The following is a 27,077-nucleotide window of genomic DNA, read 5'->3' as shown; positions in this document are numbered from 1 at the left end:
AAGTTTCACTCATTTTTAATTCAAAAATACTTTTAAAAAAGGTAAGTTTATTTTTAGCCCCGTAAAAAACTTTAAAATTACATTTTTGTTTAAAATATTTAATTTAATGTAACTTTAACTAATTAAAAAAAATGTTTTTAAATGTATTTAATGTTTTGAAGTGTTTTTTTCAGTGATCCTCATTCATACTTTTGACAGGCCTAAGCTTCCATTGGTTCCTCATGGCCCACGTGATGCCAGGGATGCTTGCGAACCGCCTGCGCCCCGGGGATACGTGGGCCCTGCGCATTTCGTAGAGCAGAGGCCCAGGAGCGGAAATGGCCGCACCTCTGGAGCCCTCAGGTAAGGGGGTAGATATTTTCCACATGGGAAGCCTCCGATCGGAAAATACGGGCCAACATCTTTTTGTTTGATCCATGGTAATCCAGTGAGGGTAGAGAAGGCAGAAGAAGGGGAATTTTGGGAGGTTTCACTCCTGTTATGGAACCTCTCCAGACAGAGTGCAGGCTGAGGAATTGGCCCTATTGAGGGAGGACATCCTCTCTCTGACCCATGCTCCCATCTAGCAAGGCTCCTTGATGGGAATGGGAACCAGCAAAATTACCCTTGATGTCTTGTGACAGTGGCATAGTGGTTAGCACTGTTGCCTCACAGCGCCAGGAACCCGGGTTCAAATCCAGCCTCGGGCGACTGTCTGTGTGGAGTTTGCACATTCTCCCCATGTTTGCGTGGGTTTTCTCCGGGTGCTCTGGTTTCCTCCCACAGTCCAAAGATGTGCGGGTTAGGTTGGTTGGCTATGATAAATTGACCCTTAGTGTTAGGGGGATTAAATACGTGGGGTTACGGGGATAGAGTGGGATATGTGTTGGTGTAGTGGTTACGGGGATCGGGTGGGATATGTGTCGGTGCAGGCTCGATGGGCCGAAATGGCTTCTATCTGCACTGTGGGGTTTCTGTGATTCTGAGGTATGTGACAATCTCATCCATTGCAGTGATTACAGGAGATGTACCTTGAGAAATCGCATAGTGTGTAGTTCGAAGGTGTCTGATTGCGAAATCACTCTGGCAGAATCACTCCGCGTATTCCACTCTGCAGACAAAAACTAACTTAAAAGTTTGACGGTTCTCTTTATAACTGTTGATGTACTGACCTCTACTGGTATCTCTCAAATATAATTTATTCAAAAATGTATGTGCTACAATTCTTCTTTGTAAGGTAAAATATCAACGTTAAGAAAAACTTCACAGCAAGAAGTAGATTTCACTTATATTTCATTGAATTTCAAAGACTGAAATCCCAACGAATGTCCTCGGTTGTTTTATATTCCTCTCAGTACAGAATTATTGATAGTAGAAAAATGCCCAAATTATGTTGAGACAGTTGTACAGGGCCTTGGTGAGACCATACCTTGAGTATTGTGTGCAGTTTTGGTCACCTTATCTGAAGAAGGATGTTCTTGCCATGGAGGGAGTGCAGCGAAGATTCACCAGACTGATACCTGGAATGGCAGGAATGACGTATGAGGAGAGATTGGGTCGATTAGGCTTATATTTGCTAGAGTTTAGAAGAATGAGAGGGGATCTCATTGAAACTTATAAAATTCTAACAGGACTAGACAGACTAGATGCAGGAAGGATGTTCCCGATGGCGGGGGAGTCCAGAACCAGGGGTTACAGTCTAAGGATAAGGGGTAAGCCATTTAGGACAGAGATGAGGAGGAATTTCTTCACCCAGAGAGTGGTGAACCTGTGGAATTCTCTACCACAGAAGGCAGTTGAGGCCAATTCATTAAATATATTCAAGAAGCAGTTAGATATATTTCTTAAGGCTAAAGGGATCAAGGGATATGGGGAGAAAGCAGGGACAGGGTACTGAATTTGGATGATCAGCCATGATCTCATTGAATGGCGGAACAGGCTCGAGGGGCCGAATGGCCTACTCCTGCTCCTATCTTCTATGTTTCTAAATGAGTAAAATGGTTTAAGCTCAACTGAGTTTTATTCCTCACCCTGAAAGACTATTTTTTGCTAAATATTTGTGTCCACTAAGGAGAGGGATGACAGTACTGGGGACCCATCAATGCCAGATCAGACAAGCTGCAGAAACAAGTACCCTCAACCGAACCCGACAATGGGGTAAATGTTGTTCTTTGGCACTCCTGCTGCAGAACTTTGTACATTGCGAGTGCACATTAGAAACTCAAGTATACCCCTCTCCCCCCAATGTGCCTTCAGAATTGAGTTAAACAGAAAATACAATCGCACCATTATGCATTTTTCCATTTGCCACAGGGTTGCCAATGTAACATAACTTGTGCCCAAATTGTGGGCAATTCTGTACCCCTGCCCAGTATGAACTGGCTGAAGACTGCCCAGACTTATTTCAAACAAGACACTTACAGCCAGCAGGAAGGGAAGGATTGATGACATTAGACTGGCCTGCATTCAAATCCAGGTTCCAGGAGTGAAAGGCTAGTGTGCTAATCCACTCAGAGCCCATTAAAAGAATGTTTCAGATGAATAATAAAATGCTCTGTAATGACCAATGCAAGTTAATGACAAGGAAGTTCTCAGTGAAAGGATGACATTTATTTTTGAAAGAAAGACTTGCATTTCTATAGCGTCTTTCACGACCACCGGACATCCCAAAGCGCTTTACAGCCAATGAAGTACTTTTTGAAGTGTAGTCACTGTCGTAATGTAGGAAATATTTTGAGGAGTAATGTCCAAGGAACTCAAAATCTCAAAGAAATAGGAGTTACATCGGAACAAGGTTGTACACGGTTGCGCGGAGCTCATGGACTTCTTTGTCACTAAGATTGAGACCATTGTGACACGGTGGCATAGTGTTTAGCACTGTTGCCTCACAGCGCCAGGGACCCGGGTTCAAATCCGGCCTCGGGTGACTGTCTGTGTGGAGTTTGCACGTGTTTGCATGGGTTTCCTCCGGGTGCTCCGGTTTCCTCCCACAGTCCAAAGATGTGCGGGTTAGGTTGATTGGCCATGATAAAAATTGGCCCTTAGTGTTAGGGGGGATTAAATACGTGGGGTTACGGGGTTACGGGGATAGGGCTTGGGTGGGATGGCTGTCGGTGTAGGGACCGGGTGCTAGGGTTTGGATGATCAGCCATGATCTCGTTGAATGGCGGAGCAGGCTCGAAGGGCCGAATGGCCTACTCCTGCTCCTATCTTCTGTGTTTCAGCTGTCTCTGCCACATCCCTCAATTCCCCTTGCCCACCAAGTCAAACTTCGACCAAGCTACCCCCTGCCCTAGACCAAGTTTCTCTCCCTATGTCCTCTCTGAGCTCACCTTGTCCATGAGACCCACCTCCTGCTCTCTCGATCCTATATGCACTAAACTGTTGACCACCCACTCTTCCCTTCCTGGTCCCTATGCTAGCAGTATCTGAGTATCTCCTCAGATATTGTCCCCTACCTTTCAAGTCTACCATCATCACCCCCAAATCTTGACCCCTTTGTCCTTGCAAACAAACCACCCCCCCCCCTGCCCCACCTCCAATCTCCATTGCTTCTCTGGTCCTTGAACAAGTTGTCATCTCCCAAATCCATGCCCATCTTTCCCACAACTCCATGTATGAACCTCTCCAATCAGGTTCCCACTCCTACCACTGAAATGGCCCTAATCAAAGTCATAAATTATATCCTCTGTAACTGTGTCTGTGGTGCATTATCCTTCCTTGAACTTCGTGACTTCTCTGCAGCCTTTGACATGGTTGATCAAGTCATCCTCCGCCAACTCCTTTAGCCAGCTGAGTGGGACTGCTCTCGCCTGGTTCCACTCTTACCTATCCCGTCGTAGTCAGAGAATCTCCTGCAATGGCTTCTCTTCTCGCCCCTGCACCGTTACCTCTGGCGACCCCCCAAGAATCTAGCCTTGGCCCCCTCCGATTTCAGATCTACCTGCTGCCCCTCGCCGATGTCATCCAGATTCCACATGTACGCTGACGACACCCAGCTCTACCTCACCACCGTCTCTCTCGACCTCCTCCACTGCCTCTGTGCTGCCTGGCTGCTCGTTCGACCTGGAGGAGCTGCAATTTCCTCCAATTAAACATTGGGAAGACTGAATCCATTATCTTCAGCGCCCACCACAAACTCTGTTCTCTCGCCACTGATTCCCTCCCCCTCCCCATCCACTGTCTCAAACGGTCAGGAAAATTGGCCCCAGAGAGTTTAAGTTTATAATACAATGAAATATAATTTTATCAGTAGATCCTGAAATTCCATAGTGCTCTCCTAATTTCCTGCTGTTACTTAGGTGAGAAAACGGCAGAACTTTTGGAGAAGAGCATAAACAGTCATTTTTATCCATTTACACTGTTTCTCTGGGGGATTCTGCAAATCACCCTCATGGATAGTTTGGATAGGGTGGTTCTAACAGTAACCGTCTATGATTTGCAGGTGAACAGCTGGATTGAACTTCACGGCCATGAAAGCGATCAAACTCCTCTTTGCTGGAAAGAGTAATCCCTGTACTACTCCAATTAAACAGATTATGTTAAACATGCTGTAATCAGATGAAACATAGAAACATAGAAGATAGGAGCAGGAGTAGGCCATTCGGCCCCTCGAGCCTGTTCCGCCATTTAATGAGATCATGGCTGATCATCCAAATTCAGTACCCTGTCCCTGCTTTCTCCCCATATCCCTTGATCCCTTTAGCCTTAAGAAATATATCTAACTCCTTCTTGAATATATTTAATGAATTGGCCTCAACTGCCTTTTGTGGTAGAGAATTCCACAGGTTCACCACTCTCTGGGTGAAGAAATTCCTCCTCATCTCTGTCCTAAATGGCTTACCCCTTATCCTTAGACTGTGACCCATGGTTCTGGACTCCCCCGCCATTGGGAACACTCTTCCTGCATCTAGTCTGTCTAGTCCTGTTAGAATTTTATAAGTTTCAATGAGATCCCCTCTCATTCTTTTAAACTCCAGCGAATATAAGCCCAATTGACCCAATCTCTCCTCATACGTCATTCCTGCCATCTCAGGTACCAGTCTGGTGAAACAAGTTCAAACGCCTCCACTTTCTTCTGAGCTACAATCTCTGCCAAGATCCCGATCCAGATGCAGAATCTGGCCTTTCAGCCGTGGACATTTGCTTGACTTTGAGATGGAGTGGCCTTCAAAGACGCCATCCAGGCTGCAGGATTCAGAAAGCCCATTATAGAGTTCCCAGCCAAGACAGAATTTGAGGGGAAGTATCTGTGCACCAAGTGTGTAATCTACACACAGAAACAATGCCACTCTGTGAAAAAAGTAGATGGCCCATCATGCCAACTGTACCACCATGAATGTCGTTACTGGTTCTTGGTTCAGTTAGTAGCACGTTCACCTCTGAGTCAGAAGGTCGTGGGCTCAAGCCTTCACCCCAGAGACTTGAGCACATTATCTAGGCTGTCACTCCAGTCCAGTACTGAGGGAGTGCTGCACTGTTGGAGGTGCCGACTTTTGGTTGAGATGTGAAACGTAAAAGAACCCACGGCACTATCTGAAGAAGACCAAGTGAGTCCTCCCAGTGTCCAGACCAATATTTATCCCTCAACCAACATAAGTAAAACAGAAAATCTCATCATTTATTTCATCGGTGTTTGTGGGAACTTGCTGTGTGCAAATTGGCTGTCATAGATCCTACATTACTATGACTACTCTTCAAGAAGTACTTAATTGACTAGAAAGTGCTTTGGGACGTCCTGAGGTTGTGAAAGGCCCTACATAAATGCAAGTTCTTTCTTTCTTCTTTCACAAGCAATACATTCTTGCTTAGGTTCACCTGTGTGAAATGTTCATCAGAAAGTAAATATTAGGAGACTGGCTTCCCGGTAAATACTTGATGCTTGGCTTGTAGCACATACCTAAATTTTTCTCTTGGTTGTTAACTTACAGAGCGAGGTGGCTACCCTTTGAAAAGCTACCTAATGATGTTCCTCAGAATATCACATACTTTGACTTCGGCCAGATATAATCAGGATGCACCAGAAAGGTCATTGAGCATTCTGTCAGCTTACTGCTGAAGTTTTTGTTTTCTTGACACCTCTAGTAGACAGCTGCCACATAGTCCAGACAAAGTATGTAATATATTTCCAGCGTGTTATATCTTGCACTATTTTCCCTTTAGATGTGGAATACAACCAGAGCAATTATCCCCAAGGGCTTTGCTTGACTTCAGAGGTCAGTTCCCACTATGTTGCTGGCGTCCTCGCCTCTACAGTGCACAGAATCTGAGGAGATCCTGGACAGTGTAGTGAATCTGGTGAAGAAACATGGGGCGGGGTGGGGGGGGGTCGCGGAGGGGGCTAAAATCTCATGGCTGTTCCAGCGGATTACCGCTGTAGCTTCTGCTGGAGTCCGCAGAAACACCAGCGGACGTTGCTGGCACTCGGCTATGGCGGGTTCAGGGCATAGTTTCCACGAGGTGGGGGTGGAACCTCCACCCGCCTCTACGAGGCCAACAAAATACGAGGGGTGGGGCTAGGGGCAGGGACTGTGTCAGCTGGAGCTCAGTGGGCAGCACTCTCGCCTCTCAGTCAGAAGGGTTGTGGGTTCAAATCCCACTCCAGGGACTTGAGCACATAAAGCTAGGCTGACACTCCAGTGCAGTGCTGAGGGAGTGCTGCACTGTCAGAGGTGCCGTCTTTCGGATGAGACATTAAACCGAAGCCCCGTCTGCCCTCTCAGGTGGACGTAAAAGATCCCATGGCACTATTTCGAAGAAGAGCAGGGGAGTTATCCCCGGTGTCCTGGGGCCAATGTTTATCCCTCAACCAACATAACAAAAACAGATTATTGGCCATTCTCACATTGCTGTTTGTGGGAGCTTGCTGTGCACAAATTGGCTGCCGCATTTCCCACATTACAACAGTGACTCCATTTCAAAAGTACTTCATTGGCTGTAAAGTGCTTTGAGACGCCCGATGGTCATGAAAGGCGCTATAGAAATGCAAGTCTTTCTTTTAACTGGCATTGGGACTTCAATTTGCACATTCAAGGTGCCCAATGGCTGTTTCAGGTGGATATCCTGCACATCTAAAAGTGCTGGCTTCTATATTGGCAAATTCTTTCCTTTTCTTTTTATGCCCCTTAGATGTTAGATGTTTCAAAATTCTCATCCTTGTTTTCAAATCCCTCCATGACCTCGCCCCTCCCTATCTCTGTAATCTCCTTCAGCCCCGCAACCCCCCGGGATATCTGCGCTCCTCTAATACTGCCCTCTTGAACATTCCTGATTATAATCGCTCAACCTTTGGTGGCCGTGCCTTCTGTTGCCTGGGCCCTAAGCTCTGGAATTCCCTGCCTAAACCTCTCCGCCTCGCTACCTCTCTTTCTTCCTTTAAGACGCTCCTTAAAACCTACCTCTTTGACCAAGCTTTTGGTCACCTGCCCTAATTTCTCCTTTTGTGGCTCGGTATCAAATTTTTTGTCTTATAACACTACTGTGAAGCGCCTTGGGATGTTTTACTACGTTAAAGGCGCTATATAAATACAAGTTGTTGCTGTTGTTGGATGGCATTCCATGGTGCCAATGGTGTCTGCTCCTTCCACATTTCTCTCCCCTTGTCTTCATACTTTTCCAACATGGTGCATTCCTTTGAGGGATTTGAGCGAGGGCAGACGGGGCCTCGGTTTAACACCTCATCCGAAAGACGGCATCTCTGACAGTGTAGCACTCCCTCACCACTCAAGTGTTAGCCTGGATTATGTACTCAAGTCTCTGGAGAGGGACTTGAACCCACAACCTTCTGAGTCAGAGGCGAGAGCACCGCCCACTGAGCCACGGCTGACAGCCAAGCTCAAATGGGTTACTGCCCTGGCCAAAAGAGAAGAATTTGTTTCAAGCACATTGAGCGTTTGTACAGAAACAGGGCTGATCGGCACTTCAACCCTTGCCTTTCCAAACGGCATTCACAGAAATATTGCACAATCTGTCCTTCTGAAACGAAACTAAGGATAAATAAATTGGAGTTCATGAAAAAGCATGACTTGGAACTGAGTGAAAGCAAGACAACAGACACAGAGAGAAAGGAGACTGAAAGATAGAGAACTGACACAAAGGCTGCGATTTTGTCATTGGAGGCGGGTTGGGAGCGGGTCAGCTGGTTTCCGACTTCCAGTCCCGCCCCCAACTGCATCCGGCCCACGGACGTGATTTTATATCGAGTGACCTTGTTAAGCCCGCCCTGCGGGCTTGCCAGCCAATTAAGAGGAAGCCGGTCAGATGACGTCATTTGATGATGCGTCATCTGCCGATTTTCTTCAAGGGACCACGCACAATTTTTTTTTGACAGCTCATTTCTCAGTGTTTGACAGCATTGAGGTGCTGCAAACACTGACAATCACTGCACAAGGGTGAGCTCTTGCACCCAGGCTCTCCAATGACTCCCTCCATAGACTGGAACAGATGGCAGCTGCAGGTGAGGTGACAGGAGCGATCTGTCACTGGTTGAAAGAGGTTCTCCCAATGAGGTGGCACTAGACATTGTTTCCAAAACTTGTTACCTAAAGAAATGTGTAAATGCATTAAAAATGATTTTCCCCACATTTTCTTACCTCTGAAACTCACCAGTGCACCATTGGATCCTTCACCCCACTTCTGCAGCTGTCACCACTGCAGTAACATTACTGCAGACTCACAACACGCCACACTTACCTGGCGTGGTGTCCGGATGTCGGGAAGCCTGAGGCAGAAGCGGCAAAATTGAAAAAGAGCCTGTTAACTACTATCAAGTACCTGTTAACAGGCAGGTAAGTGGCTTTAATCCTCTTCCTACCGCTAGAAACATAGAACATAGAATCATAGAAAAATAGGAGCAGGAGTAGGCCATTCAGCCCTTCGAGCCTGCTCCGCCATTCAATATGATTATGGCTAATCCTCTGTCTCAATACCATATTCCTGCTCTCTCCCCATACCCCTTGATGCTTTTTGTGTCTAGAAATCTATCTATCTCCTTCTTAAATATATTCAGTGACTTGGCCTCCACAGCCTGCTGTGGTAGAGAATTCCACAGGTTCACCACCCTCTGAGTGAAGAAATTCCTCCTCATCTCAGTCCTAAATGTCCTACCCCGTATCCTGAGACTGTGACCCCCCTTGTTCTAGACCCCCCCCCCCAGCCAGGGGAAACATCCTCCCTGCACCCAGTCTGTCTAGCCCTGTCAGAATTTTGTACGTTTCAATGAGATCCCCTCTTGTTCTTCTAAACTCTAGTGAATACAGGTCTAGTCGACCCAATCTTTCCTCATACGACAGTCCTGCCATCCCAGGAATCAGTCTGGTGAACCTTTGCTGCACTCCCTCTATGGCAAGTATATCCTTTCTTAGGTATGGAGACCAAAACTGCACACAGTACTCCAGGTGTGGCCTCACCAAGGCCCTGTATAACTGTAGTAAGACATCCTTGCTCCTGTACTCAAATCCTCTTGCAATGAAGGCCAACATACCATTTGCCTTCCTAACTGCTTGCTGCACCTGCATGTTTGCTTTCAGTGACTGGTGTACAAGGACACCCAGGTTCCTTTGTACATCAGCATTTCCCAATCTATCACCATTTAAATAATACTCTACCTTTCTGTTTTTCCTACCAAAGTGGATAACTTCCCATTTATTCACATTATACTGCATTTGCCATGTATTTGCCCACTCACTCAACTTGTCTAAATCGCCTTGAAGCCTCTTTGCATCCTCCTCACAACTCACAATCCCATCTAGATGTCGGGTCCATGCGCAAATCGGGGACCTGACACTTGGGAAAGTTGTTTGGAGGCCTGTTGAAGGCGGGATCGGAACCCGCTGTCAATCAAAATGATGTTAACCTTTGACCCGCCTCCAAACCCGCCCTCTCAGTGCCAATAAAATCGTGGCCGAAGTGTCACACAGTTAAGACAGATCCAGGGATATAGAGATTGAAGGAAATGTATTAGCAGATTGGCATTGCACTACCAGTTTAGAATGTTTATCTTGCGCTGCGGCACAAGATATTGAACGAAGATAATGACGGAATGTGAAAGGTTTGTTCCACTAAGAGCTACTGCCTTGCTTTTTTCTGGTTGTGTGATCCACACGTATGTATGACCTTCTATCAAATTTGACTGGATCATCAGAACTTTTCTCAGGGCGTTTGGTGTGCCCACTGGTGACCTGATGAACCCAGTGCAGGAGCCAGCCATCTCACACTGGCCACGGTCAGATCGGCCGGTTTTCTGCAGCCACTGTGCGGATTTGTGCTTCTCTCGCAATCTGCTCCATTTATACAATGGACACGGGCAAACGTTTTTGACACGAGGCACGACAGCCCACGGGAATGTGGCAATACCGTCATGTCCTCCCACTGAGCCGTGTGAAAGAAAAGACTTGCATTTATACAGCACCTTTCACGACCACCGGACGTCCCAAATGAAGCCAATGAAGCACTTTCTGATGTGTAGTCACTGTTGTAATGTGGGAAACGCGGCAGCCAATTTGCGCACAGCAAGCTCCCACAAACAGCAACGTGATAATGACCAGATAATCTGTTTTAGTGATGTTGGTTGAGGGATAAATATTGGCCCCAGGACACCAGAGATAACTCCCCTGCTCTTCTTCGAAATATGTATGGGTTTGTTTATGTCAATCGGTGTTTATGCTCCATAGGAGCCTCCTCCCACCCCTCTTCATCTAGCCCCATCAACATATCCTTCTATTGCCTTTGTCCTCACGTACTTATCCAGCTTCCCCTTGAATGCATCTCTGCTATTCGCCTCAACTATTCCCTGTGGTGGTAAGTTCCGCATTCTCACCACTCTCTTGGTTAAGAAGTTTCTGCTGAATTCACTACTGAATTTATTAATGACTATCTTATATTTATGGCCTCTAGTTCTGGTCTCGACGGCAAGTGGAAACATTATCTCGACGTTGACCCTATCAAACCTTTCATAATCTTGAAGACCTCGATCAGGTCACCCCCTCAGCTTTCTCTTTTCTAGAGAAAATTACATAGAAAATTACAACTTGGAAACAGGCCATTTGACCCAACTAGTTTGTGTTGGTGTTTATCCTCCACATGAGCAATAATCCGAATCCTATCTGCCCGCCCTTTCCTTCAACCACTTTTCTAACCTATTCTTAAAAGTTGACATGGCCTCTGCTTCAATCATTAACTGTGGTGATGCATTCTACAGCTTCCGACCCTCTGTGTAAAAAGGTTTCGCCGGCTCTCTGTCCTAAAACTTAAATCTTATATCTATGCCCCCTCACTCTAGACCCCCCAATGACTGAAAACAGTGGCCAGAATTTTCCGGGGGTCAGCGGGCAGGATCGCTGGCAGGTCAGGTGGGAAATTTGATCCCACCGCAACGCACCTTTCCCAATGGCGCATCTGTGATCTCGGATCAGATCCGACCCGCAGAGGCAGGAGAACCCGATTAAAGCAATTATTGGCTTGTTGACAAACCCCTGATAATGGTTTTAATCTTACCTTTTTACTTTAAATGCTCACCCATGGGGTCCAAGCTGCTCGTGGACCACGTCTGTTAACCTGAGGCGGGAGTTGAATGGCCATTGATCCAGCTGATTAGTTGACAGCTTGAAATGTACTATAAAAGCTCCCACCTCACAGCTGTTCACTTTCCATGGTCAGAAGATGTTGCTTACTGCATTTGGAAGACAGATTGAGCTTTATGCAGGCTACAAGTGTTTGGGGAAAACTCTCTATCCAGTGTCACCTCATTGGAACAACCTCTCTCACCATTGATAGATTGCTTCTGTCATCTGAGCTTCACCTGCCATCTATTCCATTAGCATGGGTACTGTTTATACTGTTTCACCTTGGTCCTCAGAATTTGACCATGAACAACCCCAACACCAGAACCAGGCACACCAGCAGCACCAACAACCACACCAACCTTCTCCGCAATCACCTGATGCTGTACAGAACAGAGCGGGGCATCAGCACCCGAACACATTGCTACCCAAGAGGCCAGGTATGGCCTCACCATGGCCAGATTTACTTCACTTGGCACTGTACACCCTGGCTGCCACATGATGTGCCAGGTTAGCACCACCCCACATCAACAACAAAAGCACCCCTACAATGCCCAAGCCATTCCTTTCACACTCATCACCATTGCAGGGGGTACCGTTATGTCTCACCATTCACTGCAACTCACTAAGCCACTTCCAAAGGTGTACACAAATCTGTCCAAGAATGCAAAGTGTTGAAAATAAAGGTTTCAATGTTTGACAGGATATTAACAGAAACTTTACATGAACATTGGATAAAACACCCAAGTGGCTACCCTTGTGTGTTGTTAGTTGGTATGATTGCACTAGGATGAGGGTGAGTGTGAGGGGTGGCTAATGAGATGGGGATGTGATAATGTCGATAGAGAGGGATGGGTGGAGGTGCAAGGTAAGTTGGTGTGAGTAAGGATGTACAGGAGTAGGGTTGGGAAGGCAGAGCGATGGGGATGTGATGAGAGGCACAGCAGGATGAAGGTGAGTGTGGCTTTGTACTAACATTTGCTGATATAATAAGATCATTGAAAGGTTTGTGCCATTGCAAGCAGGTCCTCCTGACGACATCCCTGCTTGTGACCGCCTCTGCAATGTGCAACCAGGCTGTCTTGGTCTCCTGTCTTGGTCTCTTCCACCCATCAGAAGGGAAAAGGACCTCCCTGTGTGCCTGGACTCCCTCCATAAGCAATGGGGTGCAGCCCTGTGCCTCTGTGCTGCCATTGCCAGTGTTTGCAGCACTCCGATTCTGTAGAACACTAACAGCACAAACATCATAATGAGGTGGCCATGGTCCCTTTATGGAAACCAGCTCAAGACGCTCCATCTAATTGGGCCGGGAAACATGCCGAGTGGACTTAACAAGCCCCATTGAGGTAAGGTCATTTTAGGCAGCGGGATGGAGCCAGCAGCAGGGTCGCGACCCGCCACCAGCACTGGCCGCACCAGACCCGCTGAGGTGAGCAAAATCTCGGCCAGTGTGTTTCTATCTACTCTGTCCCATCCCTTCATAATTTTAAATACCTCTGTCAAATCAACAACAGCAGCAGCTTGCATTTATATGGCACCTTTAACGTAGTAAAACGTCCCAAGATGCTTCACAGGAGCGATTATCAAACAAAATTTGAGACTGAATCACAAAGAAATATTAGGACAGGTGACCAAAAGCTTGGTCAAAGAGGTATGTTTTAAGGAGCGACTTAAAGGAGGAGAGAGAGCTAGAGAAGCGGAGAGGTTTAGGGAGGGAATTCCAGAGCTCGGGGGCCTCGGCAGCTGAAAGCACGGCTGCCAATGGTGGAGTGATGGAAATCAGTGATGCGCAAGAGGTCAGAATTGGAGGAGCGCAGAGATCTCAGAGGGTTATGGGGCTGAAGGAAATTACAGAGATAGGGTAGAATGTGGGAGGCCAGCCAGGAGTGCATTGGAAAGAGGTCAAAGAGCTGTTCTCTAGATCAGATAAAGCAATTATTGATACTATGGGCTGGATTTTGTGAATGGAGGTGAGCTGGAGGCGGGACTGCTGCTTGTCGTGTCAATGTCCCACCTCCATCCTCGCCTGACCATTCAGAGAGATTTTCCCCTGATTGAGCTTGTTAAGCCCGCCCTGCGGGCTCAGAATGCCAATTTGGGAAGAAGTCGCTGACAGATCACGTCAACGTCAGATGTGCTATCTGTCAAGACCTCTTGAAAGAAGAAATGACAATGTTTGACAGCTCTGTGACATTCTCTTGAGTTTGATTAGTTTTTGTGGTGAGGACTAAAAAAACATTGTAAAAAAGTAAATTTCAGATGTCTGATGGATCGAAGGGTCCATCAGCCATTACCTGAAATTGACAAGGTGGATGTCCACTTTCCTGATCCGGCACGGCTAAAGGCTATAGAAGTAATGAAAGGTAAGTGAACACTTTTTTAAACTTATCACTCACCTTGCATACTTACCACTCCACACTTGCACCCATCACTCACCTCTACACTTTACTTCCAGGTGCCTCCGACCGCCGCAGACCTCCTTCGCGTCTCCTCCAACCCGGCGGGATTCTCCGAGGTCGGGAAGCCTTCACCTGTGAAGGTAAAATGGCACTAATCCCTTTTTTCTGCCTGTTAACTACCTGTTAACAGGCAGTTAAAAGGATTAAATGCCTTTCCCGCCTCCAGGAGACGGGACCCGAAGCTGCAAATCTTCCCGCCTCCTAGCAAAAGGGCACGGAGGCGGGATGGGGGCGGGTTTGCCACCCGCCCCCAATTTCTCCGAGTTTACCGGCTGTCCCGCCTCCATGCCCGCCTCCTCGGTGCTTGGAAAATCGAGCCCAATTTCTTTGATGCATAATTTGCTATTGCTCGCAACTGTACCATGAGATGAGGAGGAACTACTTCACTCAGAGGGGTAGGTCCATGGAATATACTGCCCCAAAAAGCTGTAGAAGCTACATCATTACATAAATTTAAAACAGAAATAGACAGTTTCCTAGAAGTAAAGGGAATTAAGGGTTACAGGGAGCGGGCAGGAATTTGGACATGAGTCTAGGTTCGGAATGGTCATGGCCCTGTGGGTAGCGGAGCGGGCCCAGGGGCCGTGTAGCCTGATCCTGCTCCTATTTCGTGTGTCTAATTCTGTTAGATTCAGGAGATGGTTCTGTGATAGTGGATTGGTGGTTAGGATCAGATCAGCCATGATCTTATTGAATGGCGGAGCAGGCTCGAGGGGCCGAATGGCCTACTCCTGCTCCTATTTCTTATGTTCTTATGTTCTTATGTTCTTAATTGATGTATAGGTAAAGCGCACTTACCAGAATAATAGAGGATGGCAGTGTAGTGGTTATGAAATCATGAGTTAAACCACCACCGTGGCAACTTATGAAATCAGGTCATTTGTGGATGAGGACCACCAAAGCAAAAATCCTATTGGTTCACTAATGTCCTTCAGGAAAGGGAGCCAAGAACCCATTCTTCGTTTAGCCCACACATCACTCCAGTACCCCATACTATGTGGGCAACTCTTAATGCCCTCTGAACAAGCCATTCAATTGTCAAAGCAATCACCCAAGAAGAAGGCCCACCACCTTCTCAGGGCAGGAAGGGATGGGTCATAACTGCAGCCTTCTCAGCGTCACCCAGGTCCCGAGAAAAATTTCTTTTTTTAAAAAGCCTTTACACCTAACGACAAATTCTGGCGTGTGGGAATCTCAGAAGCTGTAACTGAAACAAAATTAGATAGGTCCTTTATGGAATAAATTAGTGAAATAAAATAATGTTAACCTAAAACCATGTTTATAAGTGAATTAACAGATTCTACATTGTCCACTCACAACAATGCTTGGTCATTCACATTTCAAAAGTCTAGGAAGGATCTCTGAGATAGAGGTGGTTATGTCAATAAATCACTAAAAGTTGCGACACAGGTTAACAAGGCCATAAAAAAAAGCAATCCAAGCACTAGGGTTTATTTCTAGAGGGATAGAATTGAAAAGTAGGGAAGTTATGCTAAACCTGTATCGAACCTTGGTTAGACCACACTTGGAGTACTGCGTACAGTTCTGGTCGCCATATTATAAATATAGAGGCACTGGAGAAGGTGCAGAGAAGATTTACAAGGATGATACCAGAAATGCGAGGGTATACATATCAAGAAAGGATGAACAAGCTGGATCTCTTTTCTCTTGAAAAAAGGCTTAAATTAATTTGGTATAAGATGCAGTTAACATCAAAACTATGTCAGAATGCAATAGTAGTTTATTTAAAATAATATCGAACAATTCTGAAAACTTGTGGGGAAGAGCATAACTAGTGGCCATCAATATAAGATAGTCACCAAGAAATCCAATAGGGAATTCAGAAGAAACTTCTTTACCCAGAGAGCAGTGAGAATGTGGAACTCGCGACCACAGGGAGTGGTTGAAGCGAATAGTATCGATGCATTTAAGGGGAGGCTAGACAAGCATATGAGGGAGAAGGGAATAGAGGGTTATGGTGATAGATTTAGATGAGGAAAGACGGGAGGAGGCTCGAGTGGAGCATAAATGCCAGCATGGACTGGTTGGGCCGAATGGCCCGTTTCTGTGCTGTATATCCGATGTAATGTAATCAATGTGAGAAGGCTGGCGGCATATTTACTGACATTTCAGAATTACTTGGTGTCACTGGTTGGCATAAAAGAAGATATGAAAACAAATCTGGCATCTACGTAGCCAGAAATTGTAAAATCGCCACAAAGCAATGTGTGTACAGGAAACTTTCAATTTACCGGCACCTAAATAACCGGAAATCTCGGTTAACCGGCAAAATTCAGGAGTAGGTTCAGGTAAGTTTTATTACTTGCCTTCCTCGATCTGTTGCTGTGCAAGGGTGTGGCTGCAGCTGTTGCTAAGCTACAGAGATGCTTGGAACTTGTGGCCATTGTTCTGAACCTGTTGCTAAGCAACAGGGTTTGTTGCTTTATACGGAGCTCTCAGCTCCATATCTTTTACTATAGCTTTCGGTTATCTGGAATTTTTGATGAACCAGCACCACGTCGGTCCTGTCGGTGCCAGATAAAAAAAAGTTTCCTGTAGTCTGAAAATAAAGAACCAGCTACAAAGCAATGTCCATATAGCAGGAATGTTCCTGTCTGTGCTTAAATTAATTTGGTATAAGATGCAGTTAACATCAAAACGACGTCAGAATGCAATAGTAGTTTACTTAAAATAATATCGAGCAATAAAATTTGCGTAAATATCTGAATAATAGCGGCCTTCCGACACTGGAAGGTGTAGGACTGAAGATGTTGCTTCTTAGTTTAACACATCAGCGTGCAGACGTGTTGTCATCAGCAAAATCCTATCCATTTTGGATTGAGGACTCAATCGCGGAAAAAGTCCCTGGCGTACTGGTCTTCCAGCTTTACCACAAAAGGACGCGATTGTGTTACACTGCAAACTCTTGGAAAGCTTTTATTAGCATAGAACACAACCCATCTTAGGGTGCTGTGTGTGGGGTTTTTTTTTGCCGAGACACTTGCAGATGTAGGATTAGGTTACGTGAAAGTAAACACTTTGTCCCAAAGATCACACAGGAGCTGCAGCAGCAGCACACACTAGTAGGTAAAGAGCCAGCTCCACTTCATTCAAGGGCAGCCCCTGGATCACATAGATGTACCTCCCTCCTACAGCCCTGAATTCCATCATCACTGATCACTACGTCTTACCACTTTGGACCATTTCAGAGGGTAGCAGCTGAGGGTGAGTATTTGGGCTTTGGATTCATTTACAGCATCGAAATGTCTTCATTTTTCGGTTTTCACCAATGTAAAACTACAGGCCAATCATTAACATATTAAGTGCTCAAGTGTCAACTGCCAATTTTATGAAACTATTCTTGATGTAGAATTCTTCACCATACTGCCAGATTGGTGATGTGGTAATGAATCAGTTACAACCATGCTTTTATGTGGCAGATGCAACGCTGATGCTGAACACACTTGCTCATCTAGAGAGAAAAAAAAGATCGTCTGTTTCAATTTCCAATAGATCGCGCTTGCTGTAGTTGAAAATCTTTGACTAAATTCTATGCAGGGACAAAGAGGGCAACAAAGAGAAAACTGTTCTATCTTTCGAGCTAGCAGAGAGAACGCCAGGAGCTTCACTCAGCCAAGTAAAATAGGACCTAGATAGATTCTGAAGGAGAGGCATGCAGAATAAAGTTGCATGCCTGCGTTTTGAAACATTGAATTGTCACAAAACCTTAATTTGCAAATTCCGTTATGTGAGTAAGACGAATGCTACTGTGAAAAATGTAAAGGTTTTGAAATCCCTGGTCGTCTGCTTTCACGTTTTTTTCAAATAAAAAAAATGAAACTATTTCTGAAACTGAAGTTAGCCTGATGTGCTCATTAAAATAAAAGCTGATTTGATGGCCGTCTTTGAGGGGTCTCAGTTTGATGCCATTTACAGTCCTCAAGTCCGCATTAAGCATATCGGCTCGTAAGAGTCACAAAGCCTCACTGTAACTCGCCTGTCTCAATATTTTACCCTTTGGCTGAAGAGTTTATGTGAAGAGGCCTGAAAGGGAAACCAGTGTGAAACCCATGGGCTGCACAGCAGTCCTCTGCTCCCAAAGGAATTTCATATAGTCATGATTAGAGGAACTTCATACACAGACCTGCTTTCACATAGGAAAGTCTGTCTGTCAATGGAAATACAGCAAAAAAAATATGCCAGTCTGCACTGGCTGAATATAATTTGATGTATGTGTATATATACAAGAATGCATTATTTGAGATGGAAGTGGCTTGCTTGAAGAAACTAGCATTTGAATTATATTTGCTTTGCATTAGATAGGTTCTATGTATTAGGTATAATTATAGTCCTTCTCTGTTAAATAATTGCAAAGAGCTTTATTATCGCAAGATCATAATCTCGATACTCCTAAAGGAGCTGAGAAAAGAGCTTTTTCTGCGCAAGTTATGAGCAGTTTCATTAATGCACAGAGATCACTGCCATTCCTAGAAGTATTAACGGAACTGTTTATTTCTTCAAGAATTCAAGAATGAAGACCTTTGCTTATATAGTGTTGTTGGGACTTCTAATCCTGGAGGCGGTTTTTGCTGCCCCTACGCAGAATGAGGAGTCAGCAAAGAAATTGAAACAAGTACAATTATTACCCGATGATCATTTTGAAGACCCTGACTATGCGAATCAGGATGCAAGCATCTTCAATGAGTACGAGGATGAGCTGACTATTAGCGAGCCACTGGTAATGGTTTTAACTTTTCCAAGACAAATAATCGGTTGCAATGTCTTTTTTTAAACTTTGGAAAGATTACCTCCCTATAGTTTTAACCAGAATGTACTATTCAATAAGAGGGCGCTGTCACTCTCTATCTAATAAACCTACTTCTTCTTGGCACTGCTACTGGCAATAGCCTGTAGGTAACATTTTATAAATTGCCCTGTGTATGGCGTTGTTTATAACCCTGGCCTCGGTTCTAGTGGTTACATATCCCCTAAGGGAAAGACGGTTTAGGCCAGGCGGGCCATTCAGTGTTAAGGGCTAGTTGCAACTGAATATATCATGTTTCTTTTAAAATGTCACGGGAAGCATGAATTGTGTGTGAATTATGAATTTTTTTTCTGTTCACGATAAATTAATAGCCATGATGTCACAAAAAAGTAAATACTACGTCATGTGACACTGCTACTACCATGGCAAGCACTTTAACTGGCAAGGAAGGACCAAGGTGTTTTTGAACAATTGTATAATGTAATAATACACTGTAAAAAAAAATTTAGATTATTACCGTCGATTTTAGCCATTATGTTATTTTTTAAAACCCTGCCCCAGCAAACTGAGCAGATTGCCGAGAGCCCAATTAATGACTCCTGTGCTTACTGGCACCCTTGCCTTAGCTGTTCTTCCATCTACTAGCCTGACTTCAACTGGTTGCTCCTGAAATGCGATCTTTACGATGGGGCTCAACGCTAATGAACCAGAGGCGGCAGAGTTCAATACACAGCCCACACAGAGCCCAGGCATTACAAACAGCCGGCTGTCCCTGCTTCGCATGCTGTCAGTTAACCTGGCCCAGCCCGAATTCCTACCGTTTCAAACGTGCACGCGAGAGAATAGCAAGTGTTTACCGCGCCTGCCTATCTGAGAAAAGAAATTAGAATAAGCCTTCCACTTCTGGCAGGTGGCTGCATGGGATGTTTGATAAACTTTATAGATTGGAGATTGCAAACTTCTGGGCTAGAGGAATAGAGTGCTTGGTGCTTCCAAGTTGTTGTTGTTCCAACTAAGTCAGCGTGACAGCAAAGGCAGCATTATTGAGTGACTTGGAAACTTAATTATAAAATACTTTAATCTGTGCAATAAACATGGCCATGATTACACTCTCATTGGCAAGCACTGCTACTTCTTCTGTCATCATTCAACGTTATGTGGTAAGACTGGCTTGCAAGATGCATTTAAAAAGATGTTTACATCAGTCACAGTGCACTCAGAATGATAAAACAAATTTAAATGATTAAAAATCTCAAGGCTCCTCACGCAATACATAAAACACAATGGCATTAAACCGCTGCGTGTCACAATTAAGATCTTTTCTTTTTAATTACATATCGCACTTTCAAATTTAAATATATTCGAAGATCCTGAACCGCTGGGGAATGGGGTTAAAGAGAAATGGCAGAAAAATTCTCTGGATATGGAGCAAAACAACTAACCTCATATATGTCTAGGAACAAAATAACTCAAGTTGCTCAAACACCCGCATATACCTCTGAAAATCAACAAACCACTGCACCAGAGCCCTCACTGCCAGACAAGGTAACAGACAGCCACAGACCTCCAAACAAATGACTGATAGGTGATAAAGTGGGCATTCATTTTCAGCAGTATTTAAAATTATGCCCTCCATCATTCCAAACTTGCTCTGCGAGACAGTCCATGCCAAAATGTGCCATGATATTCAGCCACGGTGTGTTAATCTACAAATTATTCCTACAGTCTATTCCTACATGACCACAAGTTGCACTGACAGCAAATACTCCTTTCTAACATCATTATAAGTAGCCCAAATGCTAAACCTGGGCTAAGGCACGACCGACGAGACTTGAATAAAGTCCGCAACGTAGTGCAAAATGGTAAACTTTGGAACACAAACTAACAAAATGATAAACCATTGGCTCGCAAGCATATCATTCAAAAAAAACTAAATGACAGTGAAGTTTCCCCTTTCGCTAATCGTGGATGTTACCAAGCAGAGTAAGTTTCCAGAGCGACAATGTTATAAACACTTTCCAATTACCTGACCGAACACATAACTAATAAAAAGAAAAGAAAAACTTGTGTTTATGTAGCACCTTTCGCTCCCTCAGGACGTCCCAAAGCGCTTTACAGCCAATGACATACTTTGTGAAGTGCAGTCACTGTTGTAATGTAGGAAACGCGGCAGCCAATTTGTGCATAGCAAGCTCCCACAAACCATGACCAGATAATCTGTTTTAGTGATGTTGATTTGAGGGATAAATATTGGCCAACTCCCCTGCTCTTCTTCGAAATAGTGCCGCGGGATCTTTTACGTCCACCAGAGAGAGCAGACGGGGGCCTCGGCTTAACGTCTCATCCGAAAGACGGCACCTCCGACAGTTGCAGCACTCCCTCAGCACTGCACTGGGAGCGTCAGCCTAGCTTCATGTGCTCAAGTCTCTGGAGTGGGACTTGAACCTTCTGACTCAGAGGCGAGAGTGAGCCACGGCTGATTCACCTTATAAAAGACATATAAAAATGTCACAAAATGTCTCAAACATAGAAACCACTCACCTTAATGAAACCATTATTATTTCTGACCCGGCAATCACTGGTGGTACATTCAACATAAAGCAGTCCAAGGGCAGCAATGCATCCCGTATTCCTCTCCGAGCTGTCTTTAGCACACTGGTTAACGAGTTTGTGTTGTTTTCCTGTTTGCCTTATTTTAAACAGATTAACAGCTCCAGCAAAATAGCACAGGCAGCATTTTAACACCAATGCGTTAATCGGTACTCATCAGTACTGCAAAGACGAAATGAAACCAATTGAAGATTAACGCGAAAATCCACATCAATTCCTTATTCCTGTTGGAAGGACAAAAGAGTTTCACAAATAGAGAAAAAATAAGTTTTGAAAACGTTTGATTCCTTACTTGATTTTGAAAGTCCAAAAAACGCTTCCTCACAAAATATCCACCCCCCTCCAACAATGGCGCCATTTCCCCCTCGTGCTCTGCAACCTCAGCCTCCAGGCTCAAACTGACACTTGGAACAATGAGCGGAACCAAATCAACTGAGCTCGTCGACTGTCTCACTCCATGCTCAGACGCTCAGCGCGCCCCCAACAATGTCAGTAAACTAATGGGAAATTATTCAAATAGGTTTAAAAAAAAAAATCAATATTGATTGTGTGTATCAATTGTGCAAATAGTTGGGAGCCAGTGGGTTTTTTTAATTAAAAAAAAATAGAACTTGCTGTTGCTGCCAATGTAAATAGTATGGGTCAGCAATGCTGCTGAGTTGTGTGACAGACACCACGCAGTATGTTTTTTTCTCATAAACCACTGTCCTCCAAAAAGTATTCTCTGTACTATTCACAATATATATTAATGATCTAGACGAGGGAACTAGATGTAATATCTCCAAGTTTGCAGACGACACAAAGCTGGGTGGGCGTGTGTGCTGTGAGGAGGATGCTGAGAAACTCCAATATAATTTGGACAGGTTGGGTGATTGGGCAGAAGCATGGCAGATGCAGTATAATGTGGATAAATGTGAGGTTATCCACTTTGGTGGCAAAAACAGGAAGGCAGATTATTATCTGAACAGCAATAGATTGGGAGAAGGAGAAGTGCAACGAGACCTGGGTGTCCTTGTGCACCAGTCGCTGAAGGTAAGCATGCAGGTGCAGCAGGCGGTTAAGAAGGCAAATGGTTTGTTGGCCTTCGTAACGAGAGGGTTCGAGTACAGGAACAAGGATGTCTTGCTGCAGTTGTACAGGGCCTTGGTGAGACCACACCTTGAGTATTGTGTGCAGTTTTGGTCGCCTTATCTGAGGAAGGATGTTCTTGCCATGGAGGCAGTGCAGCAAAGATTCACCAGACTGATACCTGGGATGGCAGGAATGACGTATGAGGAGAGAATGGGTCGGTTGGGCTTGTACTCGCTGGAGTTTAGAAGAGTGAGAGGGGATCTCATTGAAACTTATAAAATTCTAACAGGACTAGTCAGACTAGATGCAGGAAGGATGTTCCCGATGGTGGGGAATCCAGAACCAGGGGTCACAGTCTAAGGATAAGGGGTAAGCCATTTAGGACAGAGATGAGGAGGAATTTCTTCACCCAGAGAATGGTGAACCTGTGGAATTCTCTACCACAGAAGGCAGTTGAGGCCAGTTCATTAAATATATTCAAGAAGCAGTTAGATATATTTCTTAAGGCTAAAGGGATCAAGGGATATGGGGAGAAGGCAGGGACAGGGTACTGAGTTTGGATGATCAGCCATGATCTCATTGAATGGCGGAGCAGGCTCGAGGGGCCGAATGGCCTACTCCTGCTCCTATCATCTATGTTTCTATGTACGATTGAAAATGTATACTATCACATTTACTGATTTGTTCCTTACCTCTTATAGTGAATGAAAGTGTTGGAATTAAATTATTTAACTCATATTCTTACCAACAAAAGTGCCAGTTTTGGCTCAGTGATAACCCTCTCACCTCTGAGTCCGAAGCCACACTCCAGAGACTTCAGTGCAAAATGTAGGCTGGCACTCCAGTGCAGAACTGAGGCAGTCTTTCGGACGATACGTTAAACTGAGGCCCCGTCTGGCCTCTCAGGTGGATGTACAAGATCCCATGGCACTACTGCGGTGTCCTGGTCAATATTTATCCCTCCACCATCATCACTGACATAATACAACTCACTACGCACTTGGTTCGAGCATAAAGCAAGGCTTTAATCAACTTGTTTCAGAACATGGAGGTCTAGTTGTACTTCACTAGTTCCTGTCTTACAAAATGTCCCTGGGCAAGCTGGGGCCCACGCCCGAGTGTTTATACTCCTTGGACAGCGCCACCAGCTGGCTGTCCAGTGTTATTTCATGAATAGTTTCTTTATGATGATGAGATTTATAACAATCACTAAAACAGATTATCTGGTCATCAATCTCAGTGCAGTTTCTGGGACCTTGCGGTGTGCAAATACACAGCCCGGCCTTGATGTAATAGCAGCATAAACTATTGTAACTGCTGGACTACGGGGACGAGCTGCAGTTTTAGAGAATGGAGTCAAAATCTTGGATCTGATGCTTAGTTGGAGTCTGGTTCTGTAAAATGGCCTAGTCCTGTGCAAATATGCAAGCCAAGACCAATTTTGTTTTTGTTATTTAAATTTACATGTCCTTCCCGTGAACAATGTTTTTGCTTTCTCCCGTTGTAGCATTTTACTGCTCAAAAATAGTAAGCTGAACTCTGGCCATGGGAAGTTAATCCCAAGTAATAAAATACTTTCTTAGTACAGCTAGGGGCTTAGGAAGCTTATGGATGGAGGATCACTGTACCAGGACTGTGGCAAATGGGGAGACCACCTCCCCTGCAAAGGTCAAGGTAGAGATTCACTCCACCAGGACTATAACAAATGAAGCAGTGTCCTCTCCCAGTGGAAGGGTAAGGTTAAGGAATCACTGCACCAGGACTGTAAGCTGTAAGCAATTAGAATTTTCCATTAGCAACTACAAGTAGTTGCTTTTAGACTGTTGTTCAATGTCTATGTTGTTTTAAGGTACTCACCAGATGTTTACATGGAATCTGGTCACTTTGCAATTTTTAAAATGATCGGAATCACACTTGCCAAGAGAAGGCTGACTCAATCCCAATCCGTGCTGCGGTGGCTGATCTCAGCCGGAGCGATTGTCGGGGCACTAGGTTTGGCCTCAGTGCCCTGAGCTATGGGCAGGAAAGTTGGTCAAGTTTCCTGCTCCTGATTGCATTCATTGGCCCCTGCTGGAAGTGTGCGTGTGTTGATACTAGTGATGTCAGGAATGTCAGCAGACTATTCCTCCAGGGGCTGTGCTGCTTCTCATAGCTCAACCTTCTGTCTCAGAGGGAAGGAAGGAAGGAAGGAGGAAAAGGAAAGGAAAGGAAAAGGGAGGAAGGAAGGAAGGAAGGCAGGAAGGAAGGAAGGAAGGAAAGGAAAGGAAAATGAAAAGGGAAAGGAAAGGGGAAAGGAAAAGGAAGGAAGGAAGGAAGGAAGGAAAGGGAAATGAAAAGGGAAAGGAAAAGGTAGGAAGGAAGGAAGGAAGGAAGGAAAGAAGGAAAGAACTCACATTAATATAGCTCCTTTCATGACCTCAGGATGTCCCAAAGTGCTTTACGGCCAATGTAGCATTTTTGAAGTGAAGTCACTGTTGTAATGTAGGGGGAGTGTTTGCTAGTGCTGTTGGGGAGGGTTTAAATTAAAATGGCAGGGGGTTGGGAACCTGTGCAGGGAGACAGAGGAAAGGGAAGAAAGGATAGAAACAAAAGACAGGAAGTAGAAAAGCAAAAGTGGAAGGCAGAGAAATCAAGGGTGTAAATCAAACAGGGCCAGAGTAAATAGTAATTCTAAAAGGATAAGAGTGTTAAAAAATCAAGCCTGAAGGCGTTGTGTCTTAATGCGAGGAGCATTCGTAATAAGGCAGATGAATTAGCTGCACAAATAGATGTAAACAGATAAGATATAATTGGGATTACAGAGACATGGCTCCAGGATGACCAAGTCTGGGAATTCAACATCCAGGGGTATTCAATATTCAGGAAGGACAGGCAAAAAGGAAAAGCAGCTGGGGTAGCATTGCTGGTTAAAGAGCAGATTAACACAATAGTAAGGAAGGATATTAGCTCTGATGATGTGGAATCTGTATGGGTAGAGCTGAGAAATACCAAGCGGCAGAAAACATTAGTGGGAGTTGTATACAGACCCCCAAACAGTGATGCTGAGGTTGGGGATGACATTAAATGGAAAATTAGAGACGCGTGCAATAAGGGCACAACAGTTATCATGGGTGACGTTAATTTACATATAGATTGGGCTAACCAAATAAGTAACAATACTGTGGAGGAGGAATTCCTAGAGTGTATATGGGATGGTTTCCTGGACCAAAATGTCGAGGAACCGACTAGAGATCAGGCCACGATGATAGCAAAATACTGCAGATGCTGGAAATCCGAAATAACAACAGAAAATGCTGGAAAAACTCAGCAGGCCAGGCAACATCCGTGGAGAGAAAATAGAGTCAATATTTCGGGTGAACCCTTTGTCAAGACTGAAGAAGCATAGGAAATGAAATAGATTAAGAGGCCAGGCTGGGAGAGAACAAAAGAGAAGTGAAGAGACATTAAGAGGTATTCAAAATGAGACGAGATGGTGATAGGACTAGTGGAGACAAAAGACAGCTCTAGAGATCAGACCATCTTAGACTGGGTATTATGTAATGAGAAAGGATTAATTAGCAATCTTGTGCGAGGCCCCTTGGGGAGGAGCAATCATAATATGATAGAATTCTTCATTAAGATGGAGAGTGAAGTAGTTGACTCAGAGACTCGGGTCCTGAATTTAAATAAAGGAAACTACGATGGTATGAGGCACGAGTTGGCTAGGATGGATTGGGGAACGCTACTTAAAGGGTTGACGGTGGATAGGCAATGGCAAACATTTAAAGATCGCATGGATGAACTATAGAATTTGTTCATCCATGTATGGCATAAAAATAAAACAAAAAAGGTGACTCAACCATGGCTAACAAGGGAAATTAGGGATAGCATAAGATCCAAGGAGAGGACATATAATTTGGCCAGAAAAAGCAGCAAACCTGAGGATTGGGAGCAGTTTAGGATACAACAAAGGAGAACAAAGGGATTAACTAAGATGGGAAAATAGATTATGAGAGTATGATTGCAGGGAATATAATGGGAGAGAAATTCGGTGGAGCCGCAAACGGGGCACCCAGCTCGCCTGGGCGCCGGAATTACCGCTGCGATTGGAGCAGTTGCGACCGCCGGAAATTCATCTTGAACGCCCCAGGAGGGACTCGGGGCACTGCTCGAGGCGCCCCGCGTCCCTCTTAGGGCGCTGAAACTGAATATCGCAGTGCAAAGTGCAGCAGCGCCACACGCCACAGCACGGCGCACTGCGGTACTGCAGGCCTTCCTCCGCTTCTTAAGGGGGAGGGGCCTGCAGCAGCGTGATCACCGATCGCGAGTGCCGGCAAAAGAGCCCGGCACCGAGGAGAAGTGCCGGGTTCTCGGGACACAGCCGGCACTGCCCGGGGGGGATCAGGAGGCCGGGGACGGAGGTGCTGGCAGGCGGCCACCGGAAAAAATGGCCGCCCCACGCCACAACGTTAATTTGCGCCGCTGCCACCACAGGTAGGCCCCGTGAACCGGGCGCCATTTGCGAACGGCGCTACAGAGGCGGGCGCTACCAAATATCGCGATCGGGGCGGTAGCGGGGCGCTGCGCACACCGATGACGTCATCGGTGGCGGTGCAGGTCAACAGGCTAACGCCGCCATTAGCGCCACGCTAAATA

General features: G+C 45.2%; 1 protein-coding gene across 1 annotated transcript in view; it reads left to right on the top strand.

Annotated features, from left to right (window-relative positions):
- Positions 1 to 18,331: 18,331 nt before the first annotated feature.
- The window catches only part of LOC147106405 (epiphycan-like), a 52,259-nt gene continuing 43,513 nt past the window's right edge, over positions 18,332 to 27,077 (top strand). Inside the window, exon 1 of the mRNA XM_086009757.1 lies at positions 18,332 to 18,734. Coding sequence (XP_085865883.1) covers positions 18,528 to 18,734 — 207 coding nt within the window. The 5' untranslated portion in view covers positions 18,332 to 18,527. The remainder of the gene's footprint in view (positions 18,735 to 27,077) is intronic.

This window comes from Somniosus microcephalus, chromosome 16 (genome assembly GCF_052327205.1).
Source record: "Somniosus microcephalus isolate GS21.2 chromosome 16, FLI_Smic_1.0, whole genome shotgun sequence".
NCBI lineage: Eukaryota > Metazoa > Chordata > Chondrichthyes > Squaliformes > Somniosidae > Somniosus > Somniosus microcephalus.
Note: the sequence above shows the minus strand (reverse complement) of the source record. Positions and strands in the feature narration are given on the sequence as shown.